The 20,855-nt window shown below is 43.9% G+C and overlaps 2 protein-coding genes and 1 pseudogene across 5 annotated transcripts; 1 reads left to right on the top strand and 2 right to left on the bottom strand.

Moving 5' to 3' along the window:
• Positions 1–3,221: 3,221 nt before the first annotated feature.
• LOC124659673 lies at positions 3,222–7,214 on the bottom strand. The gene is made up of 3 exons (XM_047197503.1): positions 6,980–7,214; positions 4,417–4,793; positions 3,222–4,277 (listed from the first exon to the last, which is right to left on the bottom strand). Exons 1-3 carry the CDS (start codon positions 7,212–7,214, stop codon positions 3,222–3,224), a joined length of 1,668 nt encoding a protein of 555 aa, XP_047053459.1.
• Positions 4,397–6,728, top strand: LOC124695237. 4 transcript variants are annotated; one of them, XR_007000558.1, is made up of 4 exons: positions 4,397–4,802; positions 5,640–5,703; positions 6,013–6,205; positions 6,477–6,728. XR_007000558.1 is itself a non-coding variant. In XM_047228111.1 (3 exons), the coding sequence occupies exons 1-3, from the start codon at positions 4,559–4,561 to the stop codon at positions 6,478–6,480; spliced, it is 441 nt and encodes a 146-aa protein (XP_047084067.1). In that variant the 5' UTR covers positions 4,397–4,558; the 3' UTR covers positions 6,481–6,728. The 4 variants fall into 4 exon arrangements, 1 of the variants encoding a protein (XP_047084067.1); XR_007000556.1 differs by having other exon boundaries at positions 5,650–5,703; XM_047228111.1 differs by lacking the exon at positions 5,640–5,703.
• A 6,931-nt stretch (positions 7,215–14,145) lies between the features above and the next one.
• LOC124659684 lies at positions 14,146–15,278 on the bottom strand (annotated as a pseudogene).
• Positions 15,279–20,855: the final 5,577 nt, after the last annotated feature.

Here is a 20,855-nt window from a genome sequence, read left to right on the forward strand (position 1 = left end):
TTTGTTTCTAGATTGCTAAATCCTCCAAACAATTAGTTGCATGTTGATAAAAACATGTGTGAAAATACTTTGTGCATGTGTGAAAAAACTTGCATGTTGATAAAAACAACTTAGTTACATCACTATGCAAACTTAGTGCATTTTGCTTGGAAAATAACTTAGATAGATGACAAAAAAACATAGTTAGATGGTGGAACCAACTTCAGCATGTTGATAAAAACAACTTAATAAAATTACTATTGAACTCAGCACAATACTTGTAAAATAAGTTGGTTAGGTGATAAACACAACTTGTATAGATGATGGAAATAACTTAGGCATATAGATAGAAGCAACATTATCAAATCATTATGCAACTTAGGTCATTGCTTGGAAAAATAACTTGGATAGATGATAAAAACTACTTAGTTAAATGATGGAACCAACTTATGCATGTTATAAAAACAACTTAATCAAATTACTATGCAACTTAGGACATTCAATGTAAAATAACTTGGTTAGGTGATAAAAATAAAATTTTATGATGACGGAAACAATTTAAGCATATTGATAGAAGCAACTTATCAAAATATTATGCAACTTAAGACATTGCCTGTAAAACAACTTGGTTATTGGTGAAAACAACTTAGTTAGATGATGGAACCAACTCAAGCATGTTGATAGAAGCAACTTAATCAAATCATTATGCAACTTAAGACATTGCTTGTAAAATAAATTGGTTAGGTTACAAAAAAACTTAGTAAGATAGTGGAACCAACTTGCATACTGATAAAAGCAACTTAATTAAATCACTATGCAAACTCAGGATATTGCTTGTAGAACAACTTGGTTAGGTTATAAAAACAACTTAGTTAGATGGTGTCACCAACTTAAGCATGTTGATAAAGACAACTTAGTTAAAAGGGATAGAGGAAGCAAAACAACTCGATACAAAGTAAACTATAATGTAGTCAACTTAACTAAAGTCACTAGCAACTCTACTAAAGTGAGTTGAAGCCATTTTATCAGAAGAAAAGGCAAGAGATGCACCTAGCAGTTAGCCATATCCGTTATTGTCCTCGGTATCGTCAGAGCGGCAGTCCTAAGCCCGCCACTGTGCAACATTGTCAATGCCCTGCTGCAATCACTAGAAGTTTAAAGTATGTTATGTCCAATACTTCCCATCTAGTTGACCAATTTTATCAGTTACACGAGACATTCCGAGATTGAGCATATCCAATAGACAATAAGTTGCATTATTAAAATGCGTTAATATAATATTATTACAATTTTGACAGTTTAGCACTAAAAATCAAAGTTTTGCGGTCACACACTACAAGAATGGTTCACGGCGATTAAAGTTTGCGGTCTGACAGACACACTGCAAGAATGGTTCACCGGCGATCAAAGATGCGGGATGCTTGACAGAAAATAACTACATTACCTCAACAGGAAGTCACAAGAGGAAAATATTTACACACCAAATTAACATCAGTGCTGCTGCTTGGGAGAAATTCAAACCAGTATGCCCACATCTGATAATACCACTAGTAAAAAAAGGATATCACAATAAATCGAAAAATCTTCATGGTTATGTATCTCCCTAGTTTAACAATCTGTCATTGCTCGTAAAAAAGGTTCAGAAGAAAATAACAACACCAAAAACATACTCCCTCTGTTCCATTCTATAGTGCCTATTATTTTTTGGCATGAAAATTAGCGCAAGAGTATTTTTTACACAAGATCCCTAGCTGAATGATTTGAGATCAACGTAAAATTTGGGAAATTCATATCTTTCTAACAATTTTGGGAGCTAAACGATTTGGAAGCTGAACGGGGAGGGGGTAATTGAAAAAAAGCTAAGCTACAACCTAATATTCTGAAACAAATGCCAAAAATCTATAGACACTATAGAAAGAAATGGAGGGAGTATGAAGTAACAACGAATCATCTAAACCAGGTATGTAATTTTCGTAGATAAAAGGACACTAGCACAACAACTCAACAAGGTGCAGATGTTATGCATCTAGACTATCATGCCCTGAAGGCAATTCAACGAACACCTAGTGCACCCCCGGATAAATTGCAACACATAACCAATTTACTTTTTGGAGACATGGCAGAATGTGTCTTGGCTGGTTCAAACGCGCTTGATGCTCCAGCATGAATGGAGATTGTTGGTACCGACGGTGTTGTTGCGGCAGCCCGCAACCGCAGGCTTTGTCTCGCCCTCTGCCCCTGCCGCAGATGTTAGGCCGTGCATCAACAGTGAATCAACCAAGCAGCGTCTTTGGATTCGCTGTATCATAGCATGGTACCAACCATGGGTCACAAAGCAGCCTCCATAAACCACCACGCAACACATCAGGTAATTCAGCTTCACAATCAATTGATTGTCTATGTAGTGGCTGGAGCTGCTCCTTGCTGCACACATGGAGGATGGGGTGCAGCAGCACGTGCCCTGGCGGGATGCGGGACGACCTCACATTTGGTCTAAGAAAAATTGCATTACAGTACCATCACTCCATGTAATTTTGGCAATTTTGTCTACCAAAAATCAAATAGCATACTTACTTTTGATGTTGGATTGACTATATACCAAGCTTCAGTTACAGTTGCTTGAGTTATGAGACGGGAAATATTTCCACACTTCCTATTTAATTATTTCAAGATATGTTCATGACAGCTCCATAGCTTGTAGTCCAATTTCAATTAAGGAAATGTAAAAAAAAATAAGCTACTAAGTTCAGCTTTTTCATCCCCTTGCTAGATAGGTCTGGGCTTTCATTCTTCACATGCTTTTCCCAAAATTTGATGGCAAGGTGTTTGGAACTAAACTGTACATCGTGTCAGTGATGTGTGGATGTCGCAGAGCAAATAATGTGTGCAAACTCTGAAGCAACCTACTCTTCCAATTTGCGTACCAAGATAGAATATATTTCCAACCTCTCCACAAAGACATTTATAATAACCTTTTGACAGTATTATCTATGTTGCTCGTACCTCGTAGCACCTTATCTTTTGGTTGAAGGGATTAAATCTCTGATTTCAATAACGGAACAAAGCCTACAGCTGTCATAGAGATTGAAAGGAAAATGACAAGCTCATACTACTGGCTAGCACATTTAGATGGCCACGGCCATCTCTTTTTAGATAAGGACACAAGTTTCTACTAGCTAGAGAATATCGAGTAGAAATATAGAAACTAAAATCATCCTCAAATCTTGGAACTCTAGTACCTGCTACGCCTCAACACTTTCTCCCATATGTGCGGACTTGAGAAGATCGGCCAGCACTAGAGGGCAGCTTGCCGCCAGGTGTTTATACCCCTCCGTCAAAAGAACAGCATCTAGAATCGCCGGACTGCTGAGGATGAACTCAACACACTTACCCTTCAGCTGCAAACAATTGTGCTGCTCAGCTAACGCCAGAGTTGTCGCTGCCGTGTCGACAGCGACGGCACGAGAGAGCTTGGCCTCGCAGATCAGCTTGAGCCTGTCGAGGCCGTACCTGTCAGCGGCAGCAAGGAGATGCTGAGCCATCACCGTTGACTCCTCCTGCTCCTTTTCCAGTTCAGGGACCGTGTCTGTGTAGATGAAATGAAGCAGTGTCTTGAACACGGTCGCCTCCATGTCCTGGATCTCCACGCTCTGCGAGGTCTTCTCCTTCATATCCCCAAAGAATTCCACCATGAAGACAGGAGACCTTGCAGAGAGTATGAGCTTGTGCGCCGCAAAAGATTCGCCACACACGATAAACGTGACGTCCGCTCCGGTCCCGCTCTGTAAGAGTTCCCCGAAGTGCAGGTGCAAGTTGGTGGATGGTGGAACGATCGCTTCTTTAGCTGGGAATGGAATAGTCGGTACCGGCAACTCCCTCAGAACCGTGACGCTGCATTCCACAGACAACGAATCGCCCCTGAGATAACCCGACGCTGCCAGATCTCGTGTTTCGATGAGCAGGATTGCATCCGTGCAAGAATTGCAGCTCCCGAAGTACGTTGACACGCTCTTCTCTTCAGATGGTTCGAGTAGGCCTCTCGGGTCCACCAGCCGGCAGCCCAGAGCTGCCCTCACCCCGGGTTTTCCGAGGATGACGAGCTTCAGCGCAAGCCACCTTGCGTCGTAGCCCCAGTCAATTTTTTCACGAACAGATAATGGTTTGGAAGACTTGGGAAACAGAGGCTCGCCGTAGCCGTTACCGAATATCACCGTCGCAGGATACATGCAAGGTTTCGAATTTCGGCCCGAAAAATCGAATTTCGTCCGAAATTCGTCCATTTCGTTTGGGCCCGAAATCTGTACGATCCGCTCAAATAAATTCGGCCCGTTTTGAATTTGCAGCCCGGCCCAAGGTCCAGAATAGTCCAGAGATAACCCCAGGAGGTATAAAAGGTCGAATTGGGTGCTTTGTAACCCTAATTTTCATTTTCCCCACTTGCCTCTCATTTGTGCGGCGGCTGCAGGCAACCAAGAGAGTGAGGCGGGGGCAGCGCCGCCTCCGCCCGTAGCCATCCTTCTCCCCAAGCATCCGCCACTCCCCAACCTTCTCCTCCGTCCACTCCCTCCCATCCACGGCCATGGAACGTGAAGGCTTCCTCAACGGCGGTCGTTCAGCCATTGACTGGTTCGGTAGTGGCACCTCCACCATGGAGCGCGACCGCACGCGATCGTTGCGGGAGAATCGGGGCTCAGGCGGCGACCGGGTTGACGGCGGCAGCAGCATGGAGCGCAGCCACACGCCGCCGATGATGGGGCTGGGCTCAGGCAACGCCACGGCTCCGGACGCAAGCAATGGAGTTGCACGTCCGCATGCTGGGCAAGGTGAGAATGAGAAGTAGCGTACCAGTACAATGCATGCTTAATTAGAGTTTGTGGTAGTTTAGATTCTGTAGCTAGCTTGTGTAGTCCATCACACAAATACGTAGCAGCCCATCACAGAGAGAGATTCATGTGCAAACAGTGTTGTGTATGGGGACTAATAACGCCATTGGCATATATGGAATAGAAGAACAGGAGTACATGATAATCAGTTATATTGATAATTCTAGTTAATGTCTTCTAAAACCAGGACATAGTTAACTCTATTCTGTTTTACAAGTTATTACTTGTTACTTGTTAATTAAGTCCAGTTGTTCTTAATTCTGTTTCTTACACCTTGCTATCTTTTAACAAATGTTATGCTAGTTCATTATGTCTACTACATGGTTAATTCGTTTTTGACATCATAGTCTGTTTTACTTGTTATTATGATGCATCAAGAGTTAATAGATGTGATGTATTAGCTTGTATAGCTATATTTTCTATATTATGCTGCTGATTTATCAATCAAGTGTATTAGCTTTTGTATGTGCAATTATCGATCAAGTGTATTACCTTTTGTATTAGCTTTTGTAGGTGCAATTATCCGCCACCTTACTGATAATAATATACATGTTTATTAGTCTGCAATTTAATTTTGTTTCTTGAATGCTGAAAAGTAACAGAATTAATTACATTTAGTTTGTTTCTTATATGCTGAAAGGTCATTTGATTGCTAATGTTTATTATTGATGTTGATTTTCTGTCCAGAATAAAATTGTTTGGAATCTAAATAGAACTTAATCTGATACGTGCTTTATACTTGATGAAATTTAACCATGTGGCAACTATTGATTACAGTATTTTATAGGTCAGCATTGATGAAGCCAGAAGGAGTGAAAGTGGCAACCATTGATCCAATATAGTATGAGAACTTTGTTAATTTAATTGTCTTTTACTCTTTTTTACTTGTGCTTAAATCTGTTGACTCTTTTTTACATTGGAACCGTTGTTAACCATTGATCTAATATAGTATGATAACCATTTATCCAATATAGCATTTTATATCGGAACCAATGTTAACTCTTTTTACGTGTTCTTAAATCTGTTTGCTTTCTTGATTTTGTTTACTTGATATTATGATGCATTTTAGGGTTGGAGCTTTGTCGATTCTGTTTACTTATCTGTAATGTTTTATAAATATTGTTGACTCATGCTTGATTCTATTCATTAGGACATGAAAACAATGACATCTATTATATTTGGAACCATGGCCGTATGTTCGGTGGAGGATTTGAGTGTGGGTATTGCAACCTGAAAAGCAAAGGAGGTTCAACCCGCTTTAGGCAGCATCTTAGTTGTTTATCAGGAGATGTGAGGCAGTGTCCTAACGTTCCAAGAAACATACGTGATGTAATGAGGAATAGGTAAGTACCTTGTGATGCTATCAATAGTTTCCCATTTCTTATGTGTTGCATATATTATGTCATAAACATGAGCTGTTGTGCTTTGCATAAATTCTGTCATAAACATGTGCTTCTGTGCTGTGCTACATATATTGCCAGCTATAAGCATGTTATCCCCTGCTGAATACTATGTCTTCTTTCTGAAATGCTTCAGCTTGTGATATTTTATATAATTTGCAATGCTACGACTTTTTATTTCATGTACTGATATTTGATATTTCATCCTTTGAAGCTGAGCCTGGGAGCATAAGAGAGTTTTACTTGACGCAAGACTTAAGGGTGGAAAACAAGTCAATATTGAACTCTCCTGTTCGTGTTTTGTGGCTGTCATGTTTGAACTTTGAAATGCTTCGGTTGTATTAGCTGTCGATTTAAATTTTTACTTGAGGCAAGACTCTAATGTGGACTCTTAATCTGTGTTGTTAATATCGTTGGACTGGACTATTGTTGTGCGGTTGGAGTATTGGACTATACATTCTTTTGATTTTCTGGATGGTTACCAGTAGTGTTTGATCGTCAGTTGAAGTCTTAGATCCTGATTTGATGGATCCTTGATTATGCTATAACTTGTTTATTTTGCTGAAGATTCTTCCATACATTTTTTACTTCGTTTATTTCAAAAAAAATGTCAAATTTCGTTCAATTTTCGTTCAAATTTCGGTCATTTTTCGTCCCAAAATTCAAATTTTGTTTTGACATTTTCGTCCGAGATTTTCCGAAATTTTTCCGAAAAACCGAATTTCGCCCATTTCGCCCAGGCCCGGTAAATTTTGCAAAACGAAATCCGAAACCTTGGATACATGCGTACCTCCCATTCGTACCCACCAACGTTCCATCTGGATTCGATGAAACCGTCGTCCCTGTAGCCCTTCTTCGCAGTGCACATGGACTTGCTCGCGTTGTAGCCGTCGATCTTGAGCACCTGCACCTCGCGCGCGGCACCGGTGAGGTTTGTGCTGGCATTCGCCATGGCGAGAAGGCTGGGTACGTAGTGGAAACTGTGGGAAGATGGGACGCTGGCCACGATAGCCACGAGAGAACGGCTGGCGTTTGCTTTGTGGCGGTCAACACGGATACACTTTATACTGAACGCCTGGAATGTGAAACGGCTACCGCTAGAAGATGAATCAATGCAGAATGCCAACAATCACCGCTCGCAACGGCGATTAATTAGTCGTGAATCTGTGTAGCGCTGCAATTGATAGGGTGTGGTCGTTGCCTGTTCGTATTCTGCACCGATTGATCTCTCTCTATGTCGTTGGTTCCAATTTCCATGCCTGCGTAACCGAGCCGTCATCACTTTCCAAAGTGACATTTTAGAGCACTTTATCTTGAAAAGATTTATCGGTATTATTTTCTTTTCCATGTTCACAATGACATATTTACATACGGTCTGATAAATAATATAGAGCAGTGAAATAATGCTTTTATACCAGTTATTTAAAAATGAGGTATTTTTTTTATATGTTTTAATAAATCTATGTGTTATCTCTGCTCTTCAACCTAGTGTAGTAAAATTTCTCTCCCATGTATTTTCTATGGTATGTTACATGGCTATGTCTGATGGGAGGACGTAGTTCTGACATCTCACTCAATCAACCCAGTACTGTCAATTTGCTGCTTGATTGAAATAATGCATTTCCGTAAGCTAACTCAACCAAAGGTTAGTCATAGTGGGGACTAACATGACATATGTTACTAGTCTAAGTTACTATACCTCCATAGTGGGTAGAAACTTATATGTGGTGTCATGCATTGTGTATTTATTATGTTGTAGACTCATCTGATCTTGGGGTATGTGATGTTATAGTAACATAACTAGTTACCACCTCACTCTCTTTCTTCATTTATTGTCATCTCATGTCACCAAAATACCTTGGTTTGTGTAATGTTACTACTCCCTCCGTCCTAGAGTGTAAGTCACGTTCTCATTTTCAGGTTGTCTGGCATATGAGGCAAATAAGGCATAACTTTGCATTAATTAGAGTTAATTAGCGCATTCAGCCCGCACCTTCCTATCCTCCACATGCAGCCCGTACCTTCTTCTCCCCTTCCACGCTTATTGCTACGGTTGGCATGCATGGGTTTTTATTGGCTGTAGCAGGTACAAGCATCACAGTCTGGCCTAATTAGTCACAATTTCTGCCCCAATCACGTTAAACCTTGGGCCAAGATATTAGAGGATTGTGACTTACACTCTAGGACGGAGGGAGTAGCTATGTTACTCTCACTATGAGTAGTTTAACAATGCACGTGCTAGCCATTGATCTTCCTATCCATCTGATTGGTGCACACTGAATATGAAGTGCTAGAGACATCGTTCACCAGGCTAGGTACGTCTATACGAGCAAATCAACGGTCGCCTAGCTATATAAACAAAAAGATTTGAGCAGAATCGCCAACCGCTTGGCTAAGTACGTACAAAGGCGATAGAACATCATATTACCGCCGGCATGTGTGCACCCAAGTCGCATGGAGATAGCGGTTTAATACTTTGATTAGATTCTTGATACAGTTCCATGACATCTACCACACTCCCGGCGCCTATGGTGTAGAATTTCTGCTGATAGAAACAGACATCGGCGAGCGGAATAGCCGGCCAGTGGGCTTACTTACGTACGAAGGCGACATACCGGACCGCCAGTCGCCGCCATGCGCCAAAGTAGCATGGAGAAAACGGTTTGATAAAGTTATGGTAGATGATAGAGTTCCATGCCATCTACCAATCTCTAGATGATGTAGAATTCATGCCGATAGAAACGTGAAGTGGCGAGTGGAATCGCTGGCCAGTGGGCTAAGTACGTAAAAAGGCAACAGAACCACCGCGAAATAACATGGGAAGTGTTGTTTGATTTGGTTCTAATAGATGAGTTTCATGCCATCTAGCAAAACGCCTTATATCGGTGGTGTAGAATTTATATCATGGAAATGAGCAGCGGTGGAGGACAAACGACTCTGGTGAAACTCCAGGTATTACGGCGGTGGCCCTGCGTTTTTATATTTTAGATCGTGTTGGGAATTGATTTTAAATAGCACTTGGACCTCCACATGTCCCGAACAGTTCTCCTTCATCTGTCCAAAGAACTCCGCCACCAAAACCGGTGACCTCGCAGAGAGTATGAGCTTGTGTGCAGGCAAAGATTCACTCAACACGAGAAACGTGACGTCCGCCCCGGTTCCGCTCCGCAGGAGCTCACCGAACTGCTGATGGAAGTTAGTGGATGGTAGCACGATCTCTTCTGTAGCACCAGCGAGCGCTACTTATCTAAGCAAAATGGGGCCTAAAATAGTGTCCTACGCGCGGGGCGATGCCTGTGGTGGCGCAGCGTGTCGGTGGCAGACGGCGCCGACGCTGTCGTGGACGAGCTTCACGTGTCGTCGGCGTCAAGCTCAAATATTTCGAGCTTGACGCGGCGGACACGGTGCTCCCGGCGGGCCGCCTCGTATTGATCGATCCATGTGATACATTTTAACAAAATAATTCTTTATAGCTATCTATCATTACATTACTTCTAATATATAAATCTGAAAGTGCTGAAGGAATTGATGCATGATTTTGCACTGAATAACCGTGTGTGTTGCACAATGTAGTGCTTATGCCTTTGCTTATCACCTTATGTAAGAAGTGATACGTATTTCCAATGAATGAAAATCGCCAGGATGGATTTTCAAAAAAAAAGGTGAACACCTCACTTTCTCTATTGTATTAGAAATATGTTTTTTATAAAATATTCTACTCGACTTGTGTAAGAAATTTTGGTATGTTTTGAACAGGGACGACCAAGATGCAAAAACCTTTTTTTCTGAAGCACATACAGTAGGGAACCAAGATGCAAAAATCTACATATTGCTAATCCACGTAGCAAGGATTAGTAGATGGCTGGGAAAGTATTTGTTCCATGCATACAAACAACATATTGGCACAAAGTATGCTCTTGATAAACACAATAAGCAACCGAATTTGATCTAAGAAAAAGAACCAATTGCATTCCTGTACCATCTGAATTATTTGGACTGCAAGTTTGTGAATGAATTTAGTTGTATTAAGGATAACATGGAGCTTAATGTTTCCGAAGTATGACTCAGACTTAGTTTTTAGCCTTCAGATTTTTTAGTGTAAAGACGGTTGGAACATGCTTAATTTTTGTGTTCGCCTTGAGTGTTAAGAATTTTTTTTGCAAAAATGGGTGTCTGATAGCAAGCACTCTTGAGAAACACATGAAGCAATTGAATTTGGTCTAAGAAAAAAGGAACCTAGTGCAGTCCTGTAACATTGTTCCATGTATTTTGGCTATTCTGTTAACTACCAGAATGAAATAGCATATAGTACTGTACATTCTTTTGATGTTGGAGACTTTGAGTACTATACAAAGAGTTAGTTACTGTTGCTTGCGTAGTTCCTATTTAATTTAAGATATGCTCATGACAGCTCCACAACTTGTATTGCAAATTGAAATATAAACTACTACGTAGTATGTTCAGTTTTTAATTCTTTTTTGTTAGTTTGGCCTTGCCTTTCCATTCTCCACATGCTTTTCACAAAATTTGATGTCATGGTGCTCGGAACTAAACTGTACACACTCATGTGTGGATGCAGCAGAGCCAACAATGGCTGCAAACGCTGAAGCAACCCACTATTCACATTAAAGTACCAAGACAGAAGGCTGCTACTCACATTTTGATAGTATGGACAATCACGGACGCGGAGAAAGTGCAGGCATTATTTTGCTCGTAGCACCTTATCTGTTGATAGATGGGATTAAATGGCTGATTACGTTAAGCGAACAGAGCATACAAATTCACAAGAAAACAGAAACCCAAGCTCATAGCACATCGCCATTCCTTCTTAGGGAAGGACCAACACAAGTTTCTACTAGACCATATGAATGACAAACAGAAATAGAAACTAAAGCATCCTGAAATATCAGAACTCTTGGACCTGCTACGCATGAACTCTATCTCCCAATGGACAGACTCTTGACGAGATCGGCCAGCACCAAAGGGCAGCTTGCCGCGAGGTGCTCATACCCCTCCGTGGCGAACACCGCATTAAGAATCGCAGGAGTGCTGACGATGAACTCGATACATTTGGCCTTGAGTTGCAAGCAATTGTGCTGCTCGGCTAAGACCAGAGTCGTCGCCGCGGTATCGACAGTTATGCCACCGGAGAGCTTTATTTCACAAATCAGTTTGAGCCTCTCCAGCCCGTACCTGTCAGCTGCCGCAAGCAGATGCTTGACGGGGGCGAGCTCCTCCTTGAGGAGGCCGAGAACGCAGAGCAGGTGCGACGGAGAACGGCGGCGGCGCGTCCAACGGCGGCGGTAGGGAGGGGATGGCCGCGACCTTGAAGAGGACGGGAATAGAGCGGGGGGGGGAGAACAGGGACGGCGGCGGCGGATGCTGGCGACGGCGCTGGCTGGGAACGGTGGCGGCGGGCGGGGCGGGGAAAACCTAACCCTAGCCTTCCATTGACCGGGACGGGGAGAAGGAAAAATGAGGAGGGAGGCTGTCGGGCTGGGGGCAGTTGCAAGGGGCGGGCCAGCTTATATGAGAGGGCATTTTTTTGGTAGTTACCACGAAGAGCTATGGGTAGTTTGGTCTGGTGCCGCTCGGGAAGCAGGGAAAAGCTCGGGAAGCAGCTCTGGCCCTGCTTTCACGATTCACGGCCATTTCCTCCCAGCGCTTCCGATAATCGCTTTTCAAATTCTTGCCGTTTGTTTCAGCTGGAGATTTTGGAGCCTAAAAGCTCCAAAAGCAGAAGTGGAAGCTCAAACAAACACAGCCTAGGACTGAAAAGTGCGTTGCAAGTGCACCCTACCAGCCCATGTAGGGACATTTGACAAAACCTACACGGTTAATCCATCCACGACCCCAGGTGTCCACGAGAATACGGGATCGACACGAAATCAAACAAAACCCGGTCTATTTGTACGTCGGGATCACGAGAGATTCAAGTACTGTACTAAAAAAAGAGGATCACGAGAGATTCCATCAGCAAGTTCCAAACATACAGCGCACCCGCCAGGCAGTTTCGGCGTGTTACCTCTCGCGCGCGCGCCATGGTGGAACCGTGCTCGGTGCTCCCCGACGATGTCATCGAGGACATCTTGGCGCGGCTACCAGCCAAGACCGTCTACAGGTGCCGCTGGCTCTCTCGCACATGGATGACTAGGCTTATATCCAATGACTTCACCGAAAAACACTTTCGCCTTGCGAACGGCCATGGTGGTCCGAGGATTCTCTTACTGCATGACTCCATGTCTACATACGGATGTGGGAAACTGCAGATGTGGTCGCCGGACAACCCATACGGGACGAATGCTAAGGAGGTCCCCACTAGTCAAAGAGGCACGAATGACTCCATCTTTGTAGACGGATGTGCGAAAGTGCACATGCGGTCACCCGACGGGACGAATCTCAAGGAGGTCGCCACTAGTCAAAGAGGCATGAACCACATCGCCGCATTCCTGCTCACACAGCAGTGCCGAGGTCTCGTCATCCTCAAAGCTATCGGGCATTCACACACGTACTATGTGCTAAATCCATCTACCGGCCAAATGGCGGTCCTCCCCCAGAGCCCGACCATGGCCCATTGCGAAACCACGCCGCTAGGGCTCGGCTATGACACACACGCCAAGAAGCATAAAGTTGTATGCATACGCAATCATTTTGACAATGCCAAGAAGATCTTTGGATTTAATGCTTGCGAGGTATATGTGATCAACTCCACCACAAAGGACTGGCGGTCGGTGGAGAGTAAAGAGAAACAAAGGGGTTGGGTAAAGCAAAACCAGGAAAGCGTTTTTGTCCAAAAGCGCGTGCACTGGTTGGCTGAACGAGCTGTTAGCCTCTTTGATAATGAGACATTTGTCTTCTCCTTCTCTCTCGACAACGAGACGTCAAGAACCATACCTTTGCCGCCACTAGAGATGGGGAGAAAGAGTCATAGTCAACATTTGAGAAAGCTTGGCGGACGCCTATGCCTCTTCTGCGGAGAAATGTACAGTGATGCAGTGTTGGTGGCACATAGCATCTGGCTATTGCGTGAGCACGATACATGCAGTTGGGATTTGCATTGTCGGATCGATTTAGACATGTTGCCGCCGAAGGTTGCTAGTTTCATGCAATCCAACCCCTCGGTCCGACTACTTGACATTGTTGATGATGGTCGGAGCATCATTCTTTTACGACCACGCATCCGAACCTTATCGACACCAAGCTTCATGTTGTGTTCATATGACCTCGTGACCAAGGATATGGAGAAGCTCATCGATGGCAGTGACTTTGTACCTAATACTGATATAGTATTAAGGCATGCTGCACTATACGAGGAAAGCATCGCATCACCCGGTCAACCGCTAAGTATGATGTAGCTCTTTTGCATCGAAACAAGGGAGCTACATGGTCTACACCTCATGTTCTCAATTTTATTCAGCATACATGTTTTTTACATATTGCTTACTTGAATTGTTCAAGATATTTTTGTACTTTATGAATGGAGAAAGCCAAGATGAGGCTGATTCTTGTTTTGCCTCACTATTGTTGTTGAAACCGTGCGTCGATCTGGTGATCTGGTCGCCCTTCCGTTTGTACCGCTCCAACTGCAACAGTCAAAAAGAACTATTTTGCTCGTATGGACAATCACGGACGAGGAGAAAGTGCAGGCACTATTTTGCTCGTAGCACCTTATCTGTTGATAGATGGGATTAAATCGCTGATTACGTTAAGCGAACAGAGCATACAAATTCACAAGAAAACAGAAAGCCAAGCTCATAGCACATCTAGATGGGCATCGCCATTCCTTCTTAGGGAAGGACCAACACAAGTTTCTACTAGACCATATGAATGACAAACAGAAATAGAAACTAAAGCATCCTCAAATCTCAGAACTCTTGGACCTGCTACGCATCAACACTTTCTCCCATGGACAGACTCTTGACAAGATCGACCAGCACCAAAGGGCAGCTTGCCGCGAGGTGCTCATACCCCTCGGTTGCGAACACCGCATTAAGGATCGCAGGAGTACTGACGATGAATTCAACACATTTGGCCTTGAGTTGCGAGCAATTGTGCTGCTCGGCTAAGACCAAAGTCGTTGCCGCCGTATCGACAGTTATGCCTCCGCAGAGCTTTATTTCGCAAATCAGTTTGAGCCTCTCCATTCCGTACCTGTCAGCGGCTGCAAGCAGATGCTGAGCCAACGTCGCCACAGCTTCCAGCTCCTGGTCGAGCTCAGGCACAGTATCGGTGTAGATGAAATGAAGCAGCGCCGTGAACACTGCCGCCTCCATGTCCTCGAGCTCCACGCGCCGCGAGGAGTTCTCCTTCATCTCTCCAAAGAACTCTGCCATGAATACCGGAGACCTTGCAGAGAGTATTAGCTTGTGCGCTGCAAAAGATTCACCGGACACGATAAACAGGACATCCGCCCCGGTTCCACTCTGCAGGAGTTCACTGAAGTGTTGGTGCAAGTTGGTTGGTGGCGGCGGCGGGATCACTTTTATCGCCGGGATAGTCGGTACAGGTAACTCCTTGAGCACCGTGATGCTGCATTCCACAGCCAAAGAATCACCGCTGAGATAACCAGACTCTGGCAGGTCATACCTCTCCATGAGCACGACTGGAGCCGAGCAAGCCTGAGGGCGGTTGAATTCCCTCGAGACGGTCCTCTCTTGGGATGGTTGAAGAACTCCGCTCTGATCAACGAGCCGGCAGCCAAAAGTGGCCCTATCGGATCGCTTCTCGGCCGGGGTTCGCCGAGGAAGACAAGGTCCAGTGCAACCCACCTTGTTGAATGTCCCCATTCCAACCTTTCAAAAATAAGTTCGGGGTTGGGAAACAATGGCTCGCCGTACCCAATCCCGAACTTGGACGTTGCAGGATAAAGATGAATTTCCCAATCGCACCCACCGACGTTCCATCTAGACTTGATGCAGCCGTCTCTGCCCATGGTGGTGCTCGCGCTGTAGGCGTCGATCTTTAGCAGCTCCACCGCGCGCGCAGCCCCGGTGAGGTTTGTGCTGGAGCTGGCCATGGCGACAATTCTGGGTAGGGGAAGAAGTGGGAATATGGGACGCCGGCCTCGTGAGACTTCAGGGAATGGCTGGAGTACGTCGCACTACGGTCTATGAGCAACTTTATACTGGGCTGCAATGTGAACCGGCGACCGCTCGGTGAGAGTGCGAAGCATTCGAACCGATACACGTTGGAAGTTGAAACAAACAGAGGAACCATTAATGCAGAATGCCAATAAACAGCGCTCGTATGGAAAGGGTGACTATTAGTATGGCTCTAGCTGCCATTGACAAGCGACCTAGTAGTATGGCTGTTGCGTGTCTTGCTATTCTGCATCAGGCTGGTCATAGTGGGTAGTATCATATAGTAGTATCATGTATACGATACTTTTGTATGATACTAGATCCATAATGCATAGTATCATAGACTAGTATCATAGTTTTGCTATATTAATTGATTTGTAGAATCCCAATACAAATTTGTGTACAAGATTTATTTGATACTAACTTTTCTCGTGATGTGCGCTATGATACAGTATCTACCTATGATACTCTAATCTCCTCTCTCATCCATAAATACATGCCACATCAGCATTTTTGGTGGGGCTAGGATGCATGATACTAGCTATGATACTAGCACTATGGCTAGCCTCAATTAGTCTATCTCTCTCGTTGATTCCAACGTACACAGCTGCCTACCGGATTAATAGTGCACAAAGAAGCGGAAATTAAGTGTCTTTGATACATGACACCAGTGCTCCATGCACTTTCAGATTTTTGAAAATTTTAAAACCTCACACTTCTATGTCTCTGAAAATTATGGTGTTAATAGATAGATATATACAATACGGATGTATGCAAACAAGTTCCGTTAAAAAATACATTGTATTTTGGGAAATGTAAAAAAGATAATTTTCTGACAGTAAATGGTAGTACAAGAGTATTAAAATAGTACTCCCTCTGATCCTAAAAAAGTGTCTGCAGTCTAATGCAAATATATTTTACATTTTAGTCCTTCTAAATTCAGAAAACGTTGGATCCATGCTCCGCGTAATACGCGCAGTCGCTTGGCTTGGCGCCAGCCAATACGTGGGAAGTGACAGTTACGTACGCTGATGGGACTGTGGGCCACAGGAGTGGGTGGAGTGCGGGTTGAGGGCAAAGAAAATGGAAGGGGTTTTTAGAAAAATATCCTGTTCGACATTTTTTCCGGACCGGAGGGAGTATATATTTTTACCAGAATTTTTTTTTTGTATTTCTTGAAATACTAAGTATTTTTTACTAGGACTCTTTGTGTAGTATCCTCCTTTACATATCTATATATTTAAAGCCATAATTCCTGGAGACATGGAAATATGAGGTTTTAAAATTTTCAAAAATCTGAAAGTGCATGGAGCACTGGTGCCCATGTGCACCGAATCCCCTCTCGAAGCGGAGCTCTATGCCACACACAAAAAAGAGTTCATATGTGGAAGAAAGTGTACCACATGGTACAAACTTTAGATTTTATCCCGATAGGTATGATCTTCCGGCGTCGATATACATGTTTCAAAGCAACATTAAGTGTTTTAAAATTGATTAATATTTTTACCAAACCATATAGGTATCCTAAAATAAACACATGGCAAGTTTCATAATTACCTAATAATTTTTAGATATTATAAATAATTAAAATCACCATAGCTCGTGTAGGTCCAAACTTCGTTCAAGAAAATTATTCAAATTCTAATAGAACTTATGATATAAGATATGGGTCTTATATAAGTACTTAAACTTTAATTCTCCATTCATAAAAAAATCATGCATGGTTAGTTTAAATTTTAAATTAATTTCACTAAATAGCCAAATATTCATTTAGTTGAATAAATAGAAAATAAACGATATAAAATCTGCAAAATTAAGATTAGCAACATTAAGTGAAATGTTAAGTTATGTGATTCAAATGCAAAATCCTAGACAAATCTTTGTTGAAGAAATGATAAACTAATACAATTCAGACATTGCGGATTAGCTAGATACTCCGGGTTAGAAGAAACTCTAAAGTTTGGTTAGAAGATCAAATTATAAAAGTTAATGAAAAGTTTATATATGACAATAAGCAACTCTAAAAAAATTATGAAAAAACTGCCCGCCACATGGGGAAGGCACGGAGGTGACGCGTGGGAATGGTGATGCGCCGACGAGACGTCTCTCCTGTCGCCGCCTTGGGAATCGCCACACCATTAAGAAAAAACTGCACGCCTCTAAGCTTCTCTTTATGATAAGTGTGGCCTGTCAAGGCATCCGGACCCTACTCAATGGGATCCTCATCGCTCTCACTAGCTTCATGCACCTTCATCTTCAATGCGAGGTTGGGTTTGCGGGTGTTGTGGGCGCGAGCAACAAGATCCTCCGCATTCTTCTTGGAGATGTCCAAAGCGATGACTTCGCTAAGGACTTCATCGAAGGTCATAGCATGGAAGGAGGCATTTTGGCGGATGGCCGTCAACTTCACTTCCTCATAAGGGAGGAGAGCGTTGTAGAACTTTCGCTTGATCCATTGGTCATCCACAAACGTTGCTTCAAGATCTTGCATTTGTACGGCGAGAGCGATAAGGCGCCGATACATCTCTTCGGGGGACTCTCCCTCATTCATGAAGAAGTTGTCGGCCATGTTGTTCACTTCATTGAAACGAGAGCTTTGAATGCTCTTATTTCCGAGGAAGAGCTTGTCGAGTTTATCACATGCTTCCTTGGCAGTCTTGAGTGAGTGGATATGGGCGCGGTCCTTGGGCGTGACGGCCATGTGGATCATGTTGATAGCGGTGGCGTTGAGTTGGTCATCCACCACCTCTCTTCTTGTCAAGTTCTTTGGGTCTCGTGGTGAATACCCCTCCTCTATGATGCAACAAAACTCGGTAGAAGCGCTGCGCACATGAGAACGCATTAAGAATTGCCAATTTTCAAAGCTATTGGATTCAAGTAACGGTGGTGAACCATGCGACAAGATATGTGGCATAGGAATTGGAACACTTATGGTGTAATCACTTGGTGGTGGCACCGCATGATTACCCCTAAAGCGTTCCGCAACCGGTGTCTCATCCTTCCCCTTTGTTGAAGTGGCGGTCTCCCCAAGTTCTTCCTTTTGCGGATCTTTTGTCGATTGAGCGACAAAATCAACAAGAGAAAATTGATTAGCTTTTGGTGGGGGTTCCACGGCACTTGCCTTAGGATCTACGGTAGGGGTTGGTTTTTGAGCAACCAACTCCATCATCATTGCCTTCATTTGGCTAACGATGGATGACTCCAATTTCTTGAGGTCATCCAACGTAGCCATTGTGCTATTGATGGTAGATGATGGAGCGGGTGGCTTAAGGGAAGGGGACCCATTCACAACCTTCTCTTGTCTGGCCATTTCTTAGGCGGTACAACCCGAGCAAGAAAACGTTGCTCTGATACCAATTGAATGGATCGTAGCGGACAAGAGGGGGGGTGAATGGACGCTACACAAATTGTATATCTTTTTCAATTTTTAGGCGATGCGGAAGGTAAAGATGATAGCTTTAGTGGTGGAGATGTTCCTAGTATGATCCTAGGCTAGTGCAACAAGCAAAGGAACCAAGCATAATAACAAAGTTAGGGAGCGGGACAACCCGGGGGCGCGGAGACGAGACGAGGTTTGTTTCCTGCAGTTCCTCTCACAAAAGGGAGTACGTCTGCGTTCAGGAGGTGCTAGCCTCACACAAGAGGCTAGGCGGCCACACCACGAAAGAAGGCCTCACCTTCTTCCTCAAGAGAGCTCCACAAAGGGGCTCCCCCTTCTCCACTAAGGCACCGGTCGAGGCGGTGGTTCCTTCACAAGGTTGGGGCGAGCTCCACAACACTAGAAGGCTCCCAACAACCTATGGGGCTAGCACAACACCAAGCTAGCCTCCATAGGAGCACTTCCTCCAAGATTCCACCATAGGAACCCTAACTCCAAGATCCACAAAGGACTAGCACGAATTGGTGAAATCTCTCTTGGTAGAACTATAGATCAGGGCCTCCTCCACCACTCCTCAAAGTTTGGGCAAGATTGGTTGGATAGGTGGGGAGATCCTCAAGGATTAAGCTCAGCAACAATGGAGGTGAGAGAGAGAGAAGAGATAAAAACGAGTTGGGGAAGAAGGGGCCTTTTATAGGGTCCCTCCGATCCAACCGTTATGTGCTATTTCCGCCTAAGCGGTACTACCGCTTTGGCAACCGCTCTGGATTCGAAATCCCCCACAGATCTAGCCACGTGGACTCACAGCGGTAGTACCGCTTGCAGTACCGCTTGAGGTACCACAATGACCTCTGTGAGTTACTGGATCACGCGCGGTACTTAAGCGGTACCACAGCGGTGGTGCCGTAACTTGCGTTACGGTACCTAAGCGGTACTGAGGCGGTACTACCGCTCTCAAGCGGTACTACCGCTCAAGGTACCGCAGAGGTACCGTAAGGCACTCTGTGGGACTTTTCTATGCAAAACTCTAGAGCGGTACTGTGGGGCGGTACCAGTAGGGTTGCGGTACTACCGCTCCTGGTACCGGTAGTACCGGTCAAGCAGAAACAACTTTTTTCCTCTCTTCCTCTCCAACCATGTCACCTCGCGATACACACACAAAATCAGAAAACCTATAAGCTACGCTTCAGTCCTCCGATCATGACGTGTTCAGCGAGGTCACCGTGCACTTGCAAATCTATCAAAGACAATCTTTGTACACGGTGAGATTCATTCAATTGTTGTTATCAAACACACAAAACACAGAGTATAGACTTTGCTCTTTCAAATAGAGTTGTAGATGTGCTACGTCTAGTACGGTTGGCACGCCGTAATCCTTTAGAACTCCTTCCATAGTACAATATGTAAATAGATTTCGGATCATATTCAACATGGAGGGTTCTCTACATGGATGCACGGTTGGAGGCTCTAGGCCAGTTGATCTTGAAGATGGAGCAAATAAGAGGAGAACTACTAAGGATCACTGGGAGCCGCCTTGAGTGGATAGTCGCTACAACTTTTAGTAGCTTATGCTATTTTGTTTCTCATTCTTGACCGTTGGCCTGTAATAGCTTATGCTGTTGTTCTTCTATGCATTATGAACTACTCTGTGAACATGCTTAGGGTTAGGGAAGGGGCCGGGCAAAACTGAAGCAAAAGCCTATTCTTAAATACTTACAACTTCTTCCAATGCATGACGACCGTGATTTCTTAAGAATAATGTTGTTTTTCGAAAAAAGAATAATGTTGTAACCTGTGTGTGTAAAACTAACAAAAGTACCTCTGTTTTCCGTAGCATAAGTTATGTTCCTGAATTTCTTTGACTTTCAAGAAATCTGTAGGCCTTGCCCACATCCACATGGACCTGATCACGAAAATACCAACCTGCACAGGCTTCAGAGGAACATAGAAGGAAATGCACCATCCAGAATTGCTAGATCCCTTCAATCTACACAGAAATCTATGAACTCTGTTTCATTCCGACAAGTAATATATTGTTGCAGAGCAATCTGCAAATAAAATCAACACCCATGAATCAGGATGTTGTGGAAAACATACAAAACAAACACCAAAAGCGTTCAGGTGTTGGCTCTTG

The sequence above is a fragment of the Lolium rigidum genome, chromosome 1, assembly GCF_022539505.1.
Source record: "Lolium rigidum isolate FL_2022 chromosome 1, APGP_CSIRO_Lrig_0.1, whole genome shotgun sequence".
NCBI lineage: Eukaryota > Viridiplantae > Streptophyta > Magnoliopsida > Poales > Poaceae > Lolium > Lolium rigidum.

What these genes read in the sequence shown, in the direction of transcription:
- LOC124695237 (XM_047228111.1), top strand. Translation starts at nt 4,559, where the DNA reads ATGGAACGTGAAGGCTTCCTCAACGGCGGTCGTTCAGCCATTGACTGG. An exon ending in ACGTCCGCATGCTGGGCAAG is followed by an intron (nt 4,803 to 6,012) that starts GTGAGAATGAGA and finishes TCTATTCATTAG; the next exon opens with GACATGAAAACAATGACATC.
- LOC124659673 (XM_047197503.1), bottom strand. Translation starts at nt 7,214, where the DNA reads ATGGCGAATGCCAGCACAAACCTCACCGGTGCCGCGCGCGAGGTGCAG. An exon ending in GGCGAAATGGGCGAAATTCG is followed by an intron (nt 4,794 to 6,979) that starts GTTTTTCGGAAA and finishes CACCTTGCCCAG; the next exon opens with CATGCGGACGTGCAACTCCA. An exon ending in GCCGCACAAATGAGAGGCAA is followed by an intron (nt 4,278 to 4,416) that starts GTGGGGAAAATG and finishes CGGATCGTACAG; the next exon opens with ATTTCGGGCCCAAACGAAAT.